Here is a 15,835-nt window from a genome sequence, read left to right on the forward strand (position 1 = left end):
CTTCTACTCAGACGAAAACCTTTCGACTCCAATGTCCTCCTCCATAACTCAAGTTTGCAATTAACCTCTTCTCTTGTCTCTGCTATAAGAACTATATCATCCGCGAAGAGCATACATTTCGGGATTTCCTCTTGAATATGTTCCGTCAAAACATTTAAAATCAAGTTGAACAAATAAGGACTCAGAGATGATCCCTGATGTAGCCCAATCTTTATAGGAAAATCCTTTGTTTGACCACTAGGCGTTCTTATACTAGTTTTTACCCCCTCATACATATCTTGTATGGCTTTAATATAAGCAATCCGTACTCCCTTTTTTTCCAACGCTTTCCAAAGCACTTCTCTTGGTATACGGTCATAAGCTTTTTCCAAATCAATAAAAACCATGTGTAGATCTTTATCTTTACAACGATACTTTTCCATTAATCCCCTTAGTAGATAAATCGCCTCTGTAGTTGATCTACCTGGCATAAAACCAAATTGATTCTCAGAAATACTTGTCTCCAATCTCAACCTATGCTCAATTACTTTCTCCCACAATTTCATTGTGTGGCTCATGAGTTTAATCCCTCTATAGTTAGTACAATTCTGAATATCTCCTTTATTTTTATAAATAGGAATTAATGTACTTCTCCTCCACTCATCAGGCATTTTCTTGGACCGTAAAATCACATTAAATAACTTAGTTAACCATCTCACCCCTTCTTCACCTAAACATTTCCACGCTTCGATAGATATACAATCAGGTCCGTTAGCTCTACCATTTGCCATTTTCTTAAGAGCTTCCTTTACCTCCTTATCACGTATGTTTCGATAGAATGACAAATTTTGTTCTCCTTCACCAATTACTAAATCCTCCAAGTTACTAGATGAATCCTCTCCATCATTGAAAAGTTTAGAAAAATAAGTCTCCCATCTATTTTTAATTTCATCATCTGTAACTAAAATTCTTCCCTCTTCATCCTTAATACACCTTACCTGTTCTAGATCTCTTGATTTTCTTTCCCTACTCTTGGCAATCTTATAAATATTTTGCTCTCCTTCCTTCGTCTCAAGGTTCTTATAAAATTCTTCAAAAGCTTTAGAACGAGCTTCACCCACAGCTCTCTTAGTTTCCTTCTTAGCCATACGGTACCTCTCCCAATTTTCCTCATTGTTACACAAATGTATGGCTTTAAAACAGTTCTTCTTATACTTGATTTTGTCCTGTACACTATTATTCCACCACCAAGACTCCTTATCTCTCGGACCAGGACCTTTCGATTCTCCCAAAACTACTTTTGCAACCTCCCGTATCTTTTTAGCCATATCCTCCCATATGATGTTAGCACTTCCCTGAGAATCCCAAATTCCTTTATCCAAAAGATTTCGCTTGAAAATATCTGGCTTCTCACCTTTTAATTGCCACCACCTAATCCTTGGTGTTACTACTTGTCGACGTTTTTGGATTTTACTCATAATACACACATCAAGGACTAGGACCCTATGTTGTGTCGTTACAGCATCTCCAGGGATCACCTTACAATTTTTACAAAGTTTTCTATCTGTGTTCCTAACCAAAAGAAAATCAATCTGCGACCTTGAGGCTCCACTTTTGTAGGTGATGAGATGCTCATCTCTCTTCTTGAAACAAGTATTGGCAATCTTAAAATCATACGCCAATGAGAAATCAAGAAGAGTTTGCCCTTCATTGTTTAGCTCTCCAAAACCAAAACCACCATGCACCCTCGCATACTGACCAGCTTCCCTCCCGACATGCCCATTAAAGTCTCCTCCAATAAAAATCTTTTCACTCTGTGGTATGTGTCGAATCAACCCCTCCAGATCCTCCCAAAATAATTCCTTAAGACTGGCTTCTGTCCCGACTTGCGGCGCATAAGCGCTAACAATATTAACAGTCTCACGTCCAATTATCATTTTTAAAGAAATAATTCTGTCTCCAATTCTGCTAACTTCTACAACGTTCTTCTTCCACTCCTTATCTATAATGATGCCTACTCCATTGCGTGCACTTACTTTTCCTGTATACCAAAGTTTGAAACCTTGAATATCCTTAGCTTCTTCTCCACGCCATTTTGTTTCTTGCAAGCAAAGGATATTGATTTTCCTTTGAATCATAACCCCTACAACCTCTACAGATTTACAATTTAATGTCCCAACATTCCAAGTACCAAATCTAATTTTGCTCTTATGGACTAACTTCTTTAGCCGCGTGCGTCCAGAATGACGCGGTAGCCCTTGCTCATTTAACACTACATCCGGGCGCCGATGCAGCGGCTCTAACTCACTTATCACTGTACTCGAGCCATGCAGCGCGTTACTTACGGGCAACGACCTAGCATTAACATTATAACGTCTATTGTCCATGTTCATGATAGATTCAACAAATTTTTACATTGGCTGTTGATGGCCTAACACAACCCTCCTCCTTTACCCGGGCTTGGGACCGGCTATAAACATAGGCGGAGTTAACTGAAATTTGACAATAATAATAATAATAATAATAATAATAGCATATTTGCAATTTGACTCCTTGCTAGCTTGGGCTGAACCATTAATGTCAATCCTGAAGGAGTGAAGTTAACTGAAATTGATCACAAGACTGTAAATCCAATCCATGCCTGATGAATATATGAGGAATTTTCAGCTTCACAAGGGGTGCAAGTAAAAAGCCATAGAAATCACACACAGTATATCAACAAAGCAAAAACAATGTTCACCTGATTGATCCAGCAGCTGCCTTGTGAAAATATGCATGTGAGTGCAATCGATCTTGAAATCTAAGCATCTCCACATAAGTTCGCAAAGTCATTTTCCTTAAGCAGTATGAATGGAAATCAAATTGGTCTTCAGTAATATCTGCATAATGCTTCTCCACAGCTAAAAATTTCTTCAAAGCCTGGCCAAGATCACCTTGGCGAAAATAACTTTCACCAGAAGCCAGCTCATACCTGCAAAGTGATAAGGCGAGGTATGAAAATAAGAAAATTTATTGAGACGTAAAGCTATTAGTAAAGATTAAGCAAATATCTCATATAATCAAGACCAATAGCCTAGGAGAATCACCAATAACAAACAAGTAAATAACAAATTCGGCACACTAGCCACATTATACCTTAGGTGACTGTGCATAGACAAAAAATGAGAGACTTAATGACCAAGTCAAAAACAAACTGAGTGAATAAATAATTAATAAATAAAACAAACTAGTCCCCTGTCCAAGATAACAAGAAGCTGACTAACAGAAGTGAGCTAATTGCTCTAACTCCCAAGCCCTGTTTGGTATGAAGGATTGAGATAGTGGGACTGGAATTGACACTGAGTAGTCCCACTTTTTCATGTTTCGTATTTAGCAATGAGCATTCCAATCCTAGCACCAATCCCACCTTACATGGGATTGCCCAATACCACCACCCCCTGGCATTGTAAAATCACTCCCCAGATTGATTTTTTTTAAGACAAAATGCCCTTCCAACCTCTCTCCAGTTCTTCATCTCCCTTCCTCCCAATATACTTGCTCCTTCCTTCCTATTGTTCTTGCCAGTGCCGCAATCTCCATCTACATTGTTTTTGCCATGCAGCCATCTCCGTCCCCTTCAGATCCAAGATCATTGTCCACACTACTTGTGCATCATTCAGATCTTGAGATTTAAAATCATCCCCTCAATTTCATTTGCAATGGCTTCAATTTGGGTCGTGGAGAGAAGCTCATCGAGGAGAGCAACGATGATGACAGAGATCTATACCTATATAGTCCTTAGGTTTATTTGTCATTCTTTTTGTTGGCCACAAAATCCCATCACATCATTCTCCCTATCGATGCCTTCTCCAACTCCTTCATTGCTAGCTTCTCCCATGGATTAATGGCTTGACTTAATATTTTTGTTAAATTCCTGGATATGAGCGTTTTATTTTTTGAAAACAAATTTATTGGTTTTGTTCTTAGATTTTAGTGCTTTTGACTGAATCTTAGGCAATGATTTCAGGTTGATAATCTTTTCCTTTATAATTTGCTTGGTTCCTCGAAAGTGCTAGGTCTGTCTTTAATTGATGCAGCATAAATTTCTGGTTTTCCTGAGTTTTCCTAAGACAAAGTAAAGCACGATGAAGAAAAACGAAAGAATGAAGGACAAGTTTTTGGGTTCAGCAACAAGGGTGGAAGGAAGGAGATGAGGGTATTTGTGTCTTTTTTGCTTCTTCTTCTTTTTTCCCAGTCTCTTTTTTTTATCCCATGGCATACCAAACATAATTTTAAAACATATTCTCACTCCCAATCCTTTAAAGTGCAACACCTCATACCAAACAGGGCTCCATTTCTCCACTAAATGGATCCATATCCTCCAATTCAAGCACTTACTGCATAACAGACTGATTCTCCTCCCTCTTCCTACGTGCATGCCTCATATAGGTGATTATCGGTTGACTTGGTCTTTTATCAAAAAGATTGATTTTGCAAGATGAGTTATATAATGGAACCACAATATCCCTTTATCAAGCGCAATTTTACTAATTATCGGATGCATACCACATGCACTGCATGTCATGGAGGTTGTTGTGTTGATCCCCATCTTTTGTGAACAAGACTGCAGTTTTTTCTGCCAAAGCCACCTAGTAAACCAAGAAAGTTCAGGAAAAAATCAGATAAAGGAAAAATAGAAAGCTTCAAAAACTAACATGATTGTGTCTAATTGTAATTCAAATATAATGGTATGGATAAAAACCTGATTAGCCTGTAACATGCGCTTAACACATTCACTATTGATATATCGATCGGCAAGATCCATATACCTAGCTTCATCTGCAAGTGCAGCAGCAGCAGCCAAATCACCAGCATGCTTCAGTATCCGACTCTAATATACCAAATCATGTAAACATCATTCAAAAGATTTTTCTATGGAAGATACTTAATAAGGAATCGCAGCTACTAACTTCTGCCCTCAACTCATTTTCACCCATTATCTTAAGTACACATGTTGGCCCTTTTGGGTTCATCATTTGACTTGCCTTAATTTCTTCATTCACTAACAGATCTTTTGCTAGAGTAACACATCAATTATTCATTGCTATCAAAATCTTAAAATCCAATAAGATTCTCAGGTGTGGTGGTTTAGACTTCAGATTGCATATAAGAATCTCAAAATACTGGAAACATGATCAATCAAATTCAGAATGCATAAGCAGACCTTGACAGAATATAGATCGATGACAGTAGGAGTGTGCTTTATAGCCTCATCAATTCGAGAAAGAGCAATTTCATATTGGCCCCGCCTATCAAAATGCTGCAAAAGTACAAATTCTCTAAGCGTATGAAAGAAAAAAAATGATAGAGGGTACACACAGGAAAATGCATCTGAAAATTTATCCAAAACATAGCCACCAACCTGAGCCAATAAGAACAAACTCCACATCAGAGTTGAAGGGGGCTCTTTGTCCACTCTGCATAAAACACTAACAATGATTAGCTAAACATCTTTAGTCCAAGAAAGGACCAGGTTATACAAACAACAACAACAACAACAAGAAGCCTTATCCCACTAAGTGGAGTCAACTACATGAATTGCGCGATGTTATGTGCTTTATCAGCAGCCAAGCCTCTAGGTATATTGTTAAATGTTAACAAAGAGGTTTCATTCAACAACTTCTATAAGTGTTTCCCTTGGTCTTTCCTTACCCCTCTTTACAAGGCTTAAGACTATTTGTTTCGCTCTCCTTACTAAGTCCTCCCACGACACTTATCTATACATGTCCAAACTATCTTAACCAAATTTCTACCATCTTCTTCTCAATAAATGTCACGCCTACTTTTTCTTACATATATTCTCATTATGAAGAAATGTGAAAATAGATACCTGGGAGGATATAGTGAGATAAAAACCAAGCCAAAAAATTAAAATAGAAACTAGTCATACAACAAATAAGACAGTCATCATATTGACTGTGCTAAATTGTTGAGGAACTAACTAGGACTATGTCCCTCAAAAAGAAGAAAGAAAATTGTGAGAAAATTCAGAGAACATTAGTGCTGCAACAACACTAATTAATCAGTAAAGCATTTTCCAATCTACAAAATATTACAGAAGCCAAGTTTCAGTGAAGAAATGATGTTGGGAGAAAATGAGAGCAAAGTTCCCAATACCTAAATGTGACCATTTCAAAAAATAAAAATAAAAATACAAATCCAGACTGACATCTGCACCATTTGAACATTTTATTCTTAATTATTCTTAATTCCTGTGTTATAATAAAAAAGTTAATAAGCATATCTTACCTTCCAGGGTATTGACCAGTTGTTCTAATTGAATGCTCCAACTCAAGAATAAGTTGCTCCAACATATCTGCCTGTGTAAAAGTTTTTTTTTTTTTTGGAGGGGGGTTTAGAACCGGTAGAAATAGTATTTTCTACAATCGCACTTCAGTCACAAGTAATCCAAACATTTTTTAGTAGAGACAAAAGTATAAAACTGACCTTCCCAGGATCGTTGTACAGAGAAGAAAGATCAGAGAACAGCGATGGAACTCCCTAAAACACAACAAAATTTTCAATTTTGAAACCACTAAACTAGGAAAAATGTAATATGAAAAGCAGTTGTTAACACCTTAGTTAGGCGAGACCGAATATAATCTTCTGCTGCTTCTCGAAATGTGTCACCTTGCAAAAAATCAAGTGGTATTCTCTGGCACACAATCATTAAAAATAGAATGAGTTGCACTCAAGGGGGAAAAAATAAGCGCTCCAATGGCACATATCATCTTAAATAACAATAAAACCATTGAATTACCTGTCTTCATATTTTCTCTATTAAATTCCATATTAATGTATCATTGTCAGATATCCACTAACAGAATGAACTCAGAAGAGTTTTTGGCCATCAAAACCAAGATCATACACAGAAGGCAAAAGGGACTAGTAGCACCAAGACCACTAGTGATTTTTAAATATGGATAATTTGGTCATCTTTTGCATGCATATTTCCAATTTCATAACAAGAAATATGCAGCTACCTGAGAAAAAAAATAGCATACATACAGACACAGAATAAGCATGGTTATTTCAGCTTTTTTATGAAAAAAAAAATCACTTTTTTAACGAAGGTATTGTTTGAGAACTTCTAGGATTATCATTTAAGCTTTATATACAAAAAATAAAAAATAAAAAATGAGATTATTTATTATTTTGAGAAGTTAAATTGGGTAACTCTCAACAGAGAATGTTGATGAAATTACAAAGATACATAGGGTCATAGGGATATGGTAAAATCTGAAAATCATTAAATAATAAATCATTTTTTATCATCATAACCAAATGCAAAATGGTCTACTTTTCATAAAATCTCTCAAAAATGATCACTTTTTATAAAATCCCTAACAATATCAAAATCACTTATTTTTTAAGTTTAAACGGGCTTTAAAAGTGCTTTTTGTTAAAGGATGCTCCAATCAAGATTTGTCAATGTAGTTCCATTTTCGAGCAAGAGAGAAGGAATTCTTGCCTCCTTAGCCAAAGAAAAAGGGAGAGGAAATTTGCACTAAAAGCAACCTTAGCATGGCAAAGCAGGGAATTCCAAAAGAAGAAATTGTTTGCAAATAGGCACTGAGATAAAGACAGACAGTTATATCTCTTGTGCAGATAAAAAGGCAACATCATAACCAAGTGATCACTGAGATACAATCAGGCAAGACATTGAAATTAAAGTATGCATAACATTAAGCATAAATCATGTTACCTTCACAGCAGAAGACCACTTATACTGCTGCTCAAGTGATTTGTACAAAGCATCTAGCCGATCTATTTCATCTGGTGTATAACGGCCATCTTTTGAATATAACCCAACACATTTTTGGAGTCCTTCATAGTATCTGAACAGAAAAATGAAGTATTAAATTATTCTGCTTCCAACAGTGAGCAATCTTACAGAAAAAGCCAAACACAAAAAGACTACTTCAAAAAGATATGTGCAAGTGACCTGAAAGTTAATCAACCCAGAAAGCAACATGAAAAAAAGGCAGAGGAAGCAGTATCAAAACAAAGATTTTATCCCTTTTTCCTGCTGACTGACTAAAAATAACTCATACCACTTCTCCAAAAGGTTAGAAAGGATTTGCTATTCAGTTGCTCTCTTAAAACCTGGCCTAAATAAATTGTGATTACTAGAAGTGGGCCTTTCTAGGACCACCCCACCTTGTTTTTTGCCACACCTACTAAGAAGCACTCAACCCATTGCCTCCAAACCTCCTCTCTGTACATTAAATGATGAGTAAAATACCAGAAAACCAGCAATTATTGCTATGAATTTTTTCCAGCATTTCCTATTTTCAAGCACTTCTAGAAGTGTTTAAAAGAAGCCAAAAAGGAAAAATAATTTTCAAGACTAGGGAGCATATATCAAAGATTCCTAGATCGAGTACACAGTTGATACATCCCAACCTAAAAGCTTAGTAAACAGAGATCACCTATAATTGTCAGGGTTCATAGACAAAAGTGCCTGATACAATTTTTCACCTTCTTGCAAGCGACCAAGCTTCATTATGAGTGAAACTTCTTGCTCTTTACATGCAAGTTTATCAACCTAAAGATAAGAAAAAGAAAACATAGTATCTCATGCTCAATAAGTTATATTTACACATCATTACAGAAAATAAACCAGACATACAATTTTGGTTTCTTTTTTGTGCAACTCCTCAAGAGCTCTCTCAAGAAATCCACATTCCTCTAACAAAGAGATCTGGAAGAAAATAGTTAACACATGAAATCACAATCTAATTACCAAAAAAATTCACATCTAAGGACAACAATAAAACCAGAAATTATATCCACAACATTACAAATTTTTTGACATACGGAAATAGAAGTGACAGCAGAACGATTCATATTGGACCACACGTAATTTCACTTGAGCCAGTCATTTGCAAAAGCATTTAAGTACAGAATTGAAGTAATGAGAAAATTGCCCTTCATTCGATAAAAATCATAGTGGACACAGGCTACCATCAGGCATTTACAAACAGCATCATATAATTGTCAAAAAAGAATTTTAATTACATTTGGCCCTACTGAAGGATTTGATCATGTACCAAGATATAGAAGCTGTAAAAAATCAACTTGCTTGTTTCATCAAAAGAAACAATGTTCACCATTTAAAAATTACTTGATTTTTTTTTAACTAGGAAAAGAAACTTCATCAGTAAGATGATGGTAGATGTGAAATGCTCCTCCTAAAAGAAGGGGGGCACCAGAAAGAATGACAAATGAATACAGATGTAAGACCTGATTTGGACGGAATGATAATCATTTACACTGGTTGATGGTTGGGCTTCAATAAAAAGCTATATTAAATGTAGATGGGTGTTCTTGTAATCCAAATGGAGGCTTATCTAATGTTCCCCAGAACTTCAGAGTTATAAGTTAGTTTCAAGCACCACAATTCAAATTCCAAAGAAACCTTATGCAGTCTAACAATGGTATTCTATTATATGAAAAATTATATACATAATGGCAAAGACCAGGTCACAACTGCAAAATTATGGTAAAAGCCAATAAATATAAAAGTTACATTAAACCCCAAAATTTGGGAAAGGCATTATTCTTAAAATCAAGAAAAAGCTTAGACAAGCTGTCAGATGAGAAACCTTGTATAAAAGCATTTCCCCATGCTCACACCGTTCATTTTCAGGAGGATAATCATCTTCCAAGGTACCTTCATATGCTTCCAGAATTTCTACTGCCTTGGACGCACTGTTACATAATTAAATCGAAAACATTAAAAAATTATTACAATGACAATTATCAGCAGGAAAGCCAGGGTAATGACATGTCCAAAGCTCAGACTGATCTAGTGCAATAAGTAAAGGAAAGTGAAAATGTGAGATCTCTCAAATAACATATCAAATAAATCTACCAATTTACACCGGCAAAGGAACTTTCAGGCACATTCACCATTGAATTGATTAATAAAATCAAGTCCGCCAACCAATCCCACGAAATAAACAATGAATTGGCAATACTTTACATTATTTATACAGTGGGCCACTATCACATTATATCTACCATAAGTTAATTTATATACAATAAACCAATATACCACACATCAAACACTCCAAACTCAGGACTTTTGCGAAATATAAATGATTAATACTACTTATGGACCACAATATAAGTCATAATTAATTAATTCATGATTTACGAGCAATATTAATTGAAACCTTAAATTTTTAAAAATGTCTACATTTTTCCATTTATACCCTCAATAAATACCCTATGTAAGATCCTTAATGACAATGATTAAAATTCCAATGCATGATTTTTGAAAAAAGAGTGATAAATGAAGTAAGGGTATAGTTGGAAAAGCAAATATAGAAGTTATCCAATGCCCTATATTTTGGACCAAGTAAAGTTTCTAGAAGATGCCTTATATTGTGGTCCTGAGAGAGTATTTCACATATTAACTTAGCAATTAGCAACAAGTTTGAGTAAAAGATCATGTCCTAGCCAACCCTATAAAGATGAAACAGAGGACAAGAATAATATTCCCCCAAAGTATTGATCATCTGTGAAGCAGGATTCAAAATTATCATCTTTTGAGAATATAAAAATGTAAGGGTGTGGTGGGGTGATGACCAGGGTTCAAACATTACTGAACGTAACCCAAAAAAAACAAAAAAATAAAAATGTAACACATAGAAAGTAAAGCCTCAAACTGAAAAAAGAAACATAATAGACACAAATAAAATGGAATAGAAACTAAGAAAGAAGATTATCTTAGTTCCATAACAGCAGGCAAATGATTATGAAAAAAAGCGCCAAGAATAAACAACTACCAGATAAAAACAACTAAATCCATGGTCCAAATCATACTTAGAATTCAAATGATGGGCAACTGCAAAACCAATCCAGTTCATGCGATGATTTGGCTTAAGAGTCAGAAGTTGTTGTCTTGTCTCAACAAAGCCTGTTAAATCTCGCATCTGAGCCTGAGATATAAGCAAAAACTTTCATGACATAAATACAAATTTTGCACACATGCGCACACAGAAGCACATAATATGAAGCGAGATACACAGTCCATAGCCTAGGAAACTACTCTCTCCCTAGAGTTCATGGAATGGGCAATATGATCTTGCATAAAGATAAGCTACAGTTATCTTGAATAGCATGGGTTCCTCAAATAAAAGCATTGGAATATCCAAGTCATCTTTTCACCTAAGCACAATAACTTCTTTTATTTATTTGACGCAGCTATCAACAAAAAAATTGGCAGCAAATATCATCAGATAGTATGCTGTATTACATGTCTCTACTTCGTATGAGAATCTGCTAATTTCTAGACACAAGCACATTCATTGGGGATCTGAACCAAGGGAAACATTCAGAAGGTTCTTATATTAGGATAAGACATATTACTTTATTTTGAATTTGGAAAAATGTTGCAGAAGGGGTTTGTTTTGAATATTAAAGGAAATATTAAAGGAGGAGTTAGTTTTGAATTTCACATGGATTCAAAAGAAACATGTTCTCTTTCGTGCATAAGCACAGTAGAACTTCACCAGGAGATAATGACAGAACCTGGTTGGAAAAGCATAATAACCAAAGGCCAGTTATCATCATAGTAAAGGCAATGTCCAAAATAATCTATCATCCTTTTATCAAAAGGAGTACAAAATTTTCCTCCATCATAGTATTTTGGTTACAAGACAGTGATATAAAAACCAAATGGGAGGCTTATTTTTACAAGCTTTTCAATGATGAAGGAGGGTCAACTATTGACCTGGACAATCTAACAACTTGAGAAAGCGAACCAAATTTGGCTTTTTATCACAAGATCCAAGTGGAACAGGTTCAAGAAGCTCTTAAGAAAATGGGCAGCGGTAAAGCATTTAGACTTAATGGTATTCCTATTGAAGTGTAGAAATGTTTAGGGTAACTAAATTATTTAATGAGATGTTAAGGTTCACGAAAAAGCTCAATGAATGGAGGAGAAATACTTTAGTTCTAATATACAAGAGTAAAGAAGATATTCAAAATTGTCAAATTACAGAGGAATAAAACTTATGAGTCGAGTGATGAAATTGTAAGAAAAAGTGATTGAGCACAAAATAAGAATGGAAACTTGTATTTCTCATAACCAATTTGAATTTATGCTTGGCTGGTCCACAACAGAAGCAATCCATGTACTAAAGAGGTTGATAGAAAGATACCGAAGCAAAAGAAGATACCTACATATGGTTTTCAATGACCTTAAAGGCGCTTCTGACCAGGTACCAAGAGAAGTGCTTTATAAAGCCTTGGAAAAGAAAAGGGTTCATGTCACATACATCAGAGTTATATAAAATATGTATGAGAGGGCAACAACTATTGTAAGAACCTCAAGGGGTAAATCAAAGAACTTCCTTAAAAGGATTGGTCTTCATCAAGGATCATCCTGATCCCTTACTTGTTTGACTTTATTCTATACATTTTAACCGGGCACATCCAAGAGAAGACTCCCAAATGCATGCTTTTTCACAAATGATATAGTCCTTGTTATGGGGTCAAGAGAAGAAATTAATTCTAAACTTGACATTTAAAGAAGAATTTGGAATCAAAGGGTTTTCACCTAAGCAAGAGCAAGTCAAGATATATGGGTTGTAAGTTTAATAATAGGTAAGTTAGAAATGATTTAGAGGTGAAAATTGGAGATCAAATCATACCATAGGTGATAGAGTTCTAGCATCTAGAATCGATTATATAAAATGATGGGAAAATTGATGGGGATGCCATGCATAGAATTCAAGATGGATGGTTAAAATGGAGAAGGGCATCAAAGGCTCTTTGTCGTTGGAAGATACCAAATAAGCTGAAAGGGAAGTTTATTGAACAATTATAAGACCTAGCAATGCTACATAGTAGTGACTGTTGGGCAGTAAAGAGACAACACGAACAAAAAGTTGGGATAGTGAAAGTAAGAAAGTTGAGATAGATGTGTGGTCTTACAAGAATAGATAAGGTTCATTGTGAACATATAAAAGAATTACTTGGAGTGGCATCTATCAAGAAAAAGATGGTCGAAATACATTTAAGATGGTTTGAAGATCTACAAAAAGGATTGATGGAAGCGTTAAAAAGGAGGGTTGATCAGATGATCTTAACTTTGACAAGGAAAGGCAAAGGAAGACCAAAAAAGAACGCTTAAGGAAGTTATTGATCCAAACCTTTTAGTGAAACATTCTATCCAAATAGTTGGTTGTTGACAGAGAATAATAACATAATGTGATCCATATAACTGACCCCACTTAGCAAAATAAGACTTCTTGTTGTTGGGAAGTATTTTGAAAAAGAAAAAAAATATCCACGTCAAACACCAAGCATATAAAATATGTAACTCATTGTGCTTAGAAGATGCCAAAAAATATGCCAATATAGAAAAAAAAATCTCCATGTTAATTGAATTGTGCAAACACGCACGTGTGAGAGTGTGCATGTGAGAGAGAGGGAGAGTGCGAGTATTAGATGAATGAGTTCATCTGTTATTATGAAGCAAAGGGAGATGTAGGGCATTTAAGTTGTGTACCTGTAAAAGTGATAGGTCACGTAAGATTTCAATATTGTCTGGATCTATTTTCAATGCATTGCGGTAGCACTTAATGGCCTCCCTGTATTCTCTGTCTGACCGATAAAGAAGACCATAAACATGCCAGCAAACATGACTTTTGAGGTCATTCTGAACCAGAACAAGATATTAAGCAAAGATCAACTACCAAACAATGAACATAAAATTAATTACGGTTAAATATCAAAGACAACGTGCGGACCTTTAGTCCTTGACGAACAAGCTCGTATGCTTCAGACTTACGATCCATGCAATTCAATGTCAAACCCTTCATTGATAAAGTTTCTATCAACCAAAAGGGAGAATAATGACATATATAAGAAAAATGATTAAAGAACCATATATATATATATATATATACATATATAGTGCATAAAAATGAAACGGAGAAGGCAAAATTTGAAAGGGGGAATAGCATCGTGTTTCTAGTGACCCATTAGAAGAACTTAAAAAAAGATTTTAATAATTCCCTAACAGAAGAAAATGCATGAATCACCAAAAATAAAGAATACCTCCATGGTCCGGAAATTTTTTCAAAATAGCATCAGCTGCTTTGAGTCCCTTTTTGTATTGTTTTGTTTCATATGATTTCTGCAGCAAGGTGAACAAGGGGTCAAAAAAAAAAATAAACTGTGTGTGTGTGTGTGTGAGAGAGAGAGAGAGAGAGAGAGAGAGAGAGAGCTTCATTTATCAGTTTCCCAAGAAACGAAGTGTTTTCACTTATTCAGAAGATTACCCGTGAACATGGTGAGCAAACTTTACTTACAGTGGCTACACAATCATGCATGAATATTCCCACGTGGAGAAAACTAAATCATATAACAATCCTACTCAAAGGAATTTGCTATATATCATTTATACAAAGCAAAGTCATTTGGCTCCAGAACGTGGATACTTTCTTACGACAGGCAGTGAAGGAGGAGTCTCAGCATTTTCAAAGCAGGGAATTCACTTAATTACTCAGTATTTTATATTGTATTCCCGTTAACAGGTAGATACGGCATTCGCCATGGTGAATTAATATTCACCAACCATATACACAAACTCTGCCGTAATTTTCAATATTATGAAACCCGATAATTCAGTGAGACCACCCCCATTCCCCTCGGTTTTCACTTTTATCCAGATTCCTTAAGCAACCAAATAAACCGTAAGAAACCATCCACAACAAAGGACATAATCTTAGGGTTTCCAGATAGCGAAAGCAATCCAGGAAGTTGAAGGAAGTGATTAAACTTGGATCGAACCATGAGAAGCAAGCAAAAACAAAATAGCAAAGGAGAGAATAAATGCAATTGAAGCTTACGACAATAAGCTTGAAGAGGTTGGCCTCCTTGGGGGGCAGAGAAGCACCCATTGTTGGATGAAGAGGAAGAGAAAAAACAGAGCTGGAGGGTTTATGAGAAGGGGCGGAAGCAAATGAAAGAGGTAATGGCGAAGGGAGTGAGTGAGTGGGAACGGACAATGGTGGCGTTTATCTGCTTCAAAAGCAACCCTACTACGAAATAGAAGCCACCGAGAACGGTTTTGTTGTGAAGACTGCTGCAAGGTGCTTGTGCGTACAAAAACGAGCGACCACTTGACCTTGCTTGGTTTGTCGGGTGAAATTGCCGTTTACCCAAATATCGACTCGTTAAACAACAGACCTCAGAAGACATTAATCAAGCTTTGATTTAACTCGCACGAGGTTCTACCAAGGTCTCGGTCCAACGCATGTATATGCAATTCCACTCGGATTAGTTCAGGTCTTGAAAAGTTCTCTAATTGTAATAGGCAGATTAAAAATATGTTTGGTTGTTGGTTTGTTAAAGTCAATTTAGCACAAATTGATTGTTGGCAAATTAAAAGTGCCAGTTTGGAGAACCATTTATAATCAATTATGTGTCATTAAACCATGATTTTGGTAAAAGGAATCCAAACACCCTATTTTTCAATAATCAATTTTCTATCCTAAAACTCGGTTCTAAGCTAAGCAACTAAAGGTAGCTATTGATTTTTAATTATATCTTTTAGACTCATGTATTACGTGTCAGAAATTTTACTTGCCAAATGTATCCATGTGTGTCTCATGAACTCTTCGAGCAATCTCTCTAACTCTAGTGAATGCGTGCAGGGTCCTCCCTCTCCCATTTCTTGTTACCGTGAAGCCTTTTCTCATACCAAGACCCCATGATATCATGTCATAATATTAACTATTGAAATCATAAAAGATTCTTCTATTTTAATATGATTTTCAAATATAATTTTCAAAAT

General features: G+C 35.6%; 1 protein-coding gene across 4 annotated transcripts in view; it reads right to left on the reverse strand.

Moving 5' to 3' along the window:
- The window catches only part of LOC129288366 (N-terminal acetyltransferase A complex auxiliary subunit NAA15-like), a 28,014-nt gene extending 12,775 nt beyond the window's left edge, over positions 1 to 15,239 (reverse strand). The window contains exons 1-17 of one of the 4 annotated variants that reach the window (XM_054924897.1): positions 14,889 to 15,239; positions 14,095 to 14,173; positions 13,785 to 13,867; positions 13,544 to 13,693; positions 10,852 to 10,967; positions 9,627 to 9,732; positions 8,651 to 8,722; positions 8,451 to 8,566; positions 7,724 to 7,856; positions 6,596 to 6,673; positions 6,466 to 6,519; positions 6,268 to 6,338; positions 5,381 to 5,435; positions 5,183 to 5,278; positions 4,721 to 4,849; positions 4,525 to 4,607; positions 2,720 to 2,950 (exon numbers count right to left, since the gene is read on the reverse strand). In XM_054924897.1, the coding sequence (XP_054780872.1) occupies positions 2,720 to 2,950; positions 4,525 to 4,607; positions 4,721 to 4,849; positions 5,183 to 5,278; positions 5,381 to 5,435; positions 6,268 to 6,338; positions 6,466 to 6,519; positions 6,596 to 6,673; positions 7,724 to 7,856; positions 8,451 to 8,566; positions 8,651 to 8,722; positions 9,627 to 9,732; positions 10,852 to 10,967; positions 13,544 to 13,693; positions 13,785 to 13,867; positions 14,095 to 14,173; positions 14,889 to 14,939 (1,703 nt within the window). In that variant the 5' untranslated portion in view covers positions 14,940 to 15,239. Of the gene's footprint in view, positions 1 to 2,719; positions 2,951 to 4,524; positions 4,608 to 4,720; positions 4,850 to 5,182; positions 5,279 to 5,380; positions 5,436 to 6,267; positions 6,339 to 6,465; positions 6,520 to 6,595; positions 6,674 to 7,723; positions 7,857 to 8,450; positions 8,567 to 8,650; positions 8,723 to 9,626; positions 9,733 to 10,851; positions 10,968 to 12,213; positions 12,278 to 13,543; positions 13,694 to 13,784; positions 13,868 to 14,094; positions 14,174 to 14,888 lie in introns of those variants that run through there. The other 3 variants (XM_054924898.1, XM_054924899.1, XM_054924900.1) reach the window with 3 other exon arrangements.
- Positions 15,240 to 15,835: the final 596 nt, after the last annotated feature.

Source organism: Prosopis cineraria, unplaced genomic scaffold, assembly GCF_029017545.1.
Source record: "Prosopis cineraria cultivar Desert tree isolate PC_DT_omini unplaced genomic scaffold, ASM2901754v1 PC12, whole genome shotgun sequence".
Classification (NCBI taxonomy): domain Eukaryota; kingdom Viridiplantae; phylum Streptophyta; class Magnoliopsida; order Fabales; family Fabaceae; genus Prosopis; species Prosopis cineraria.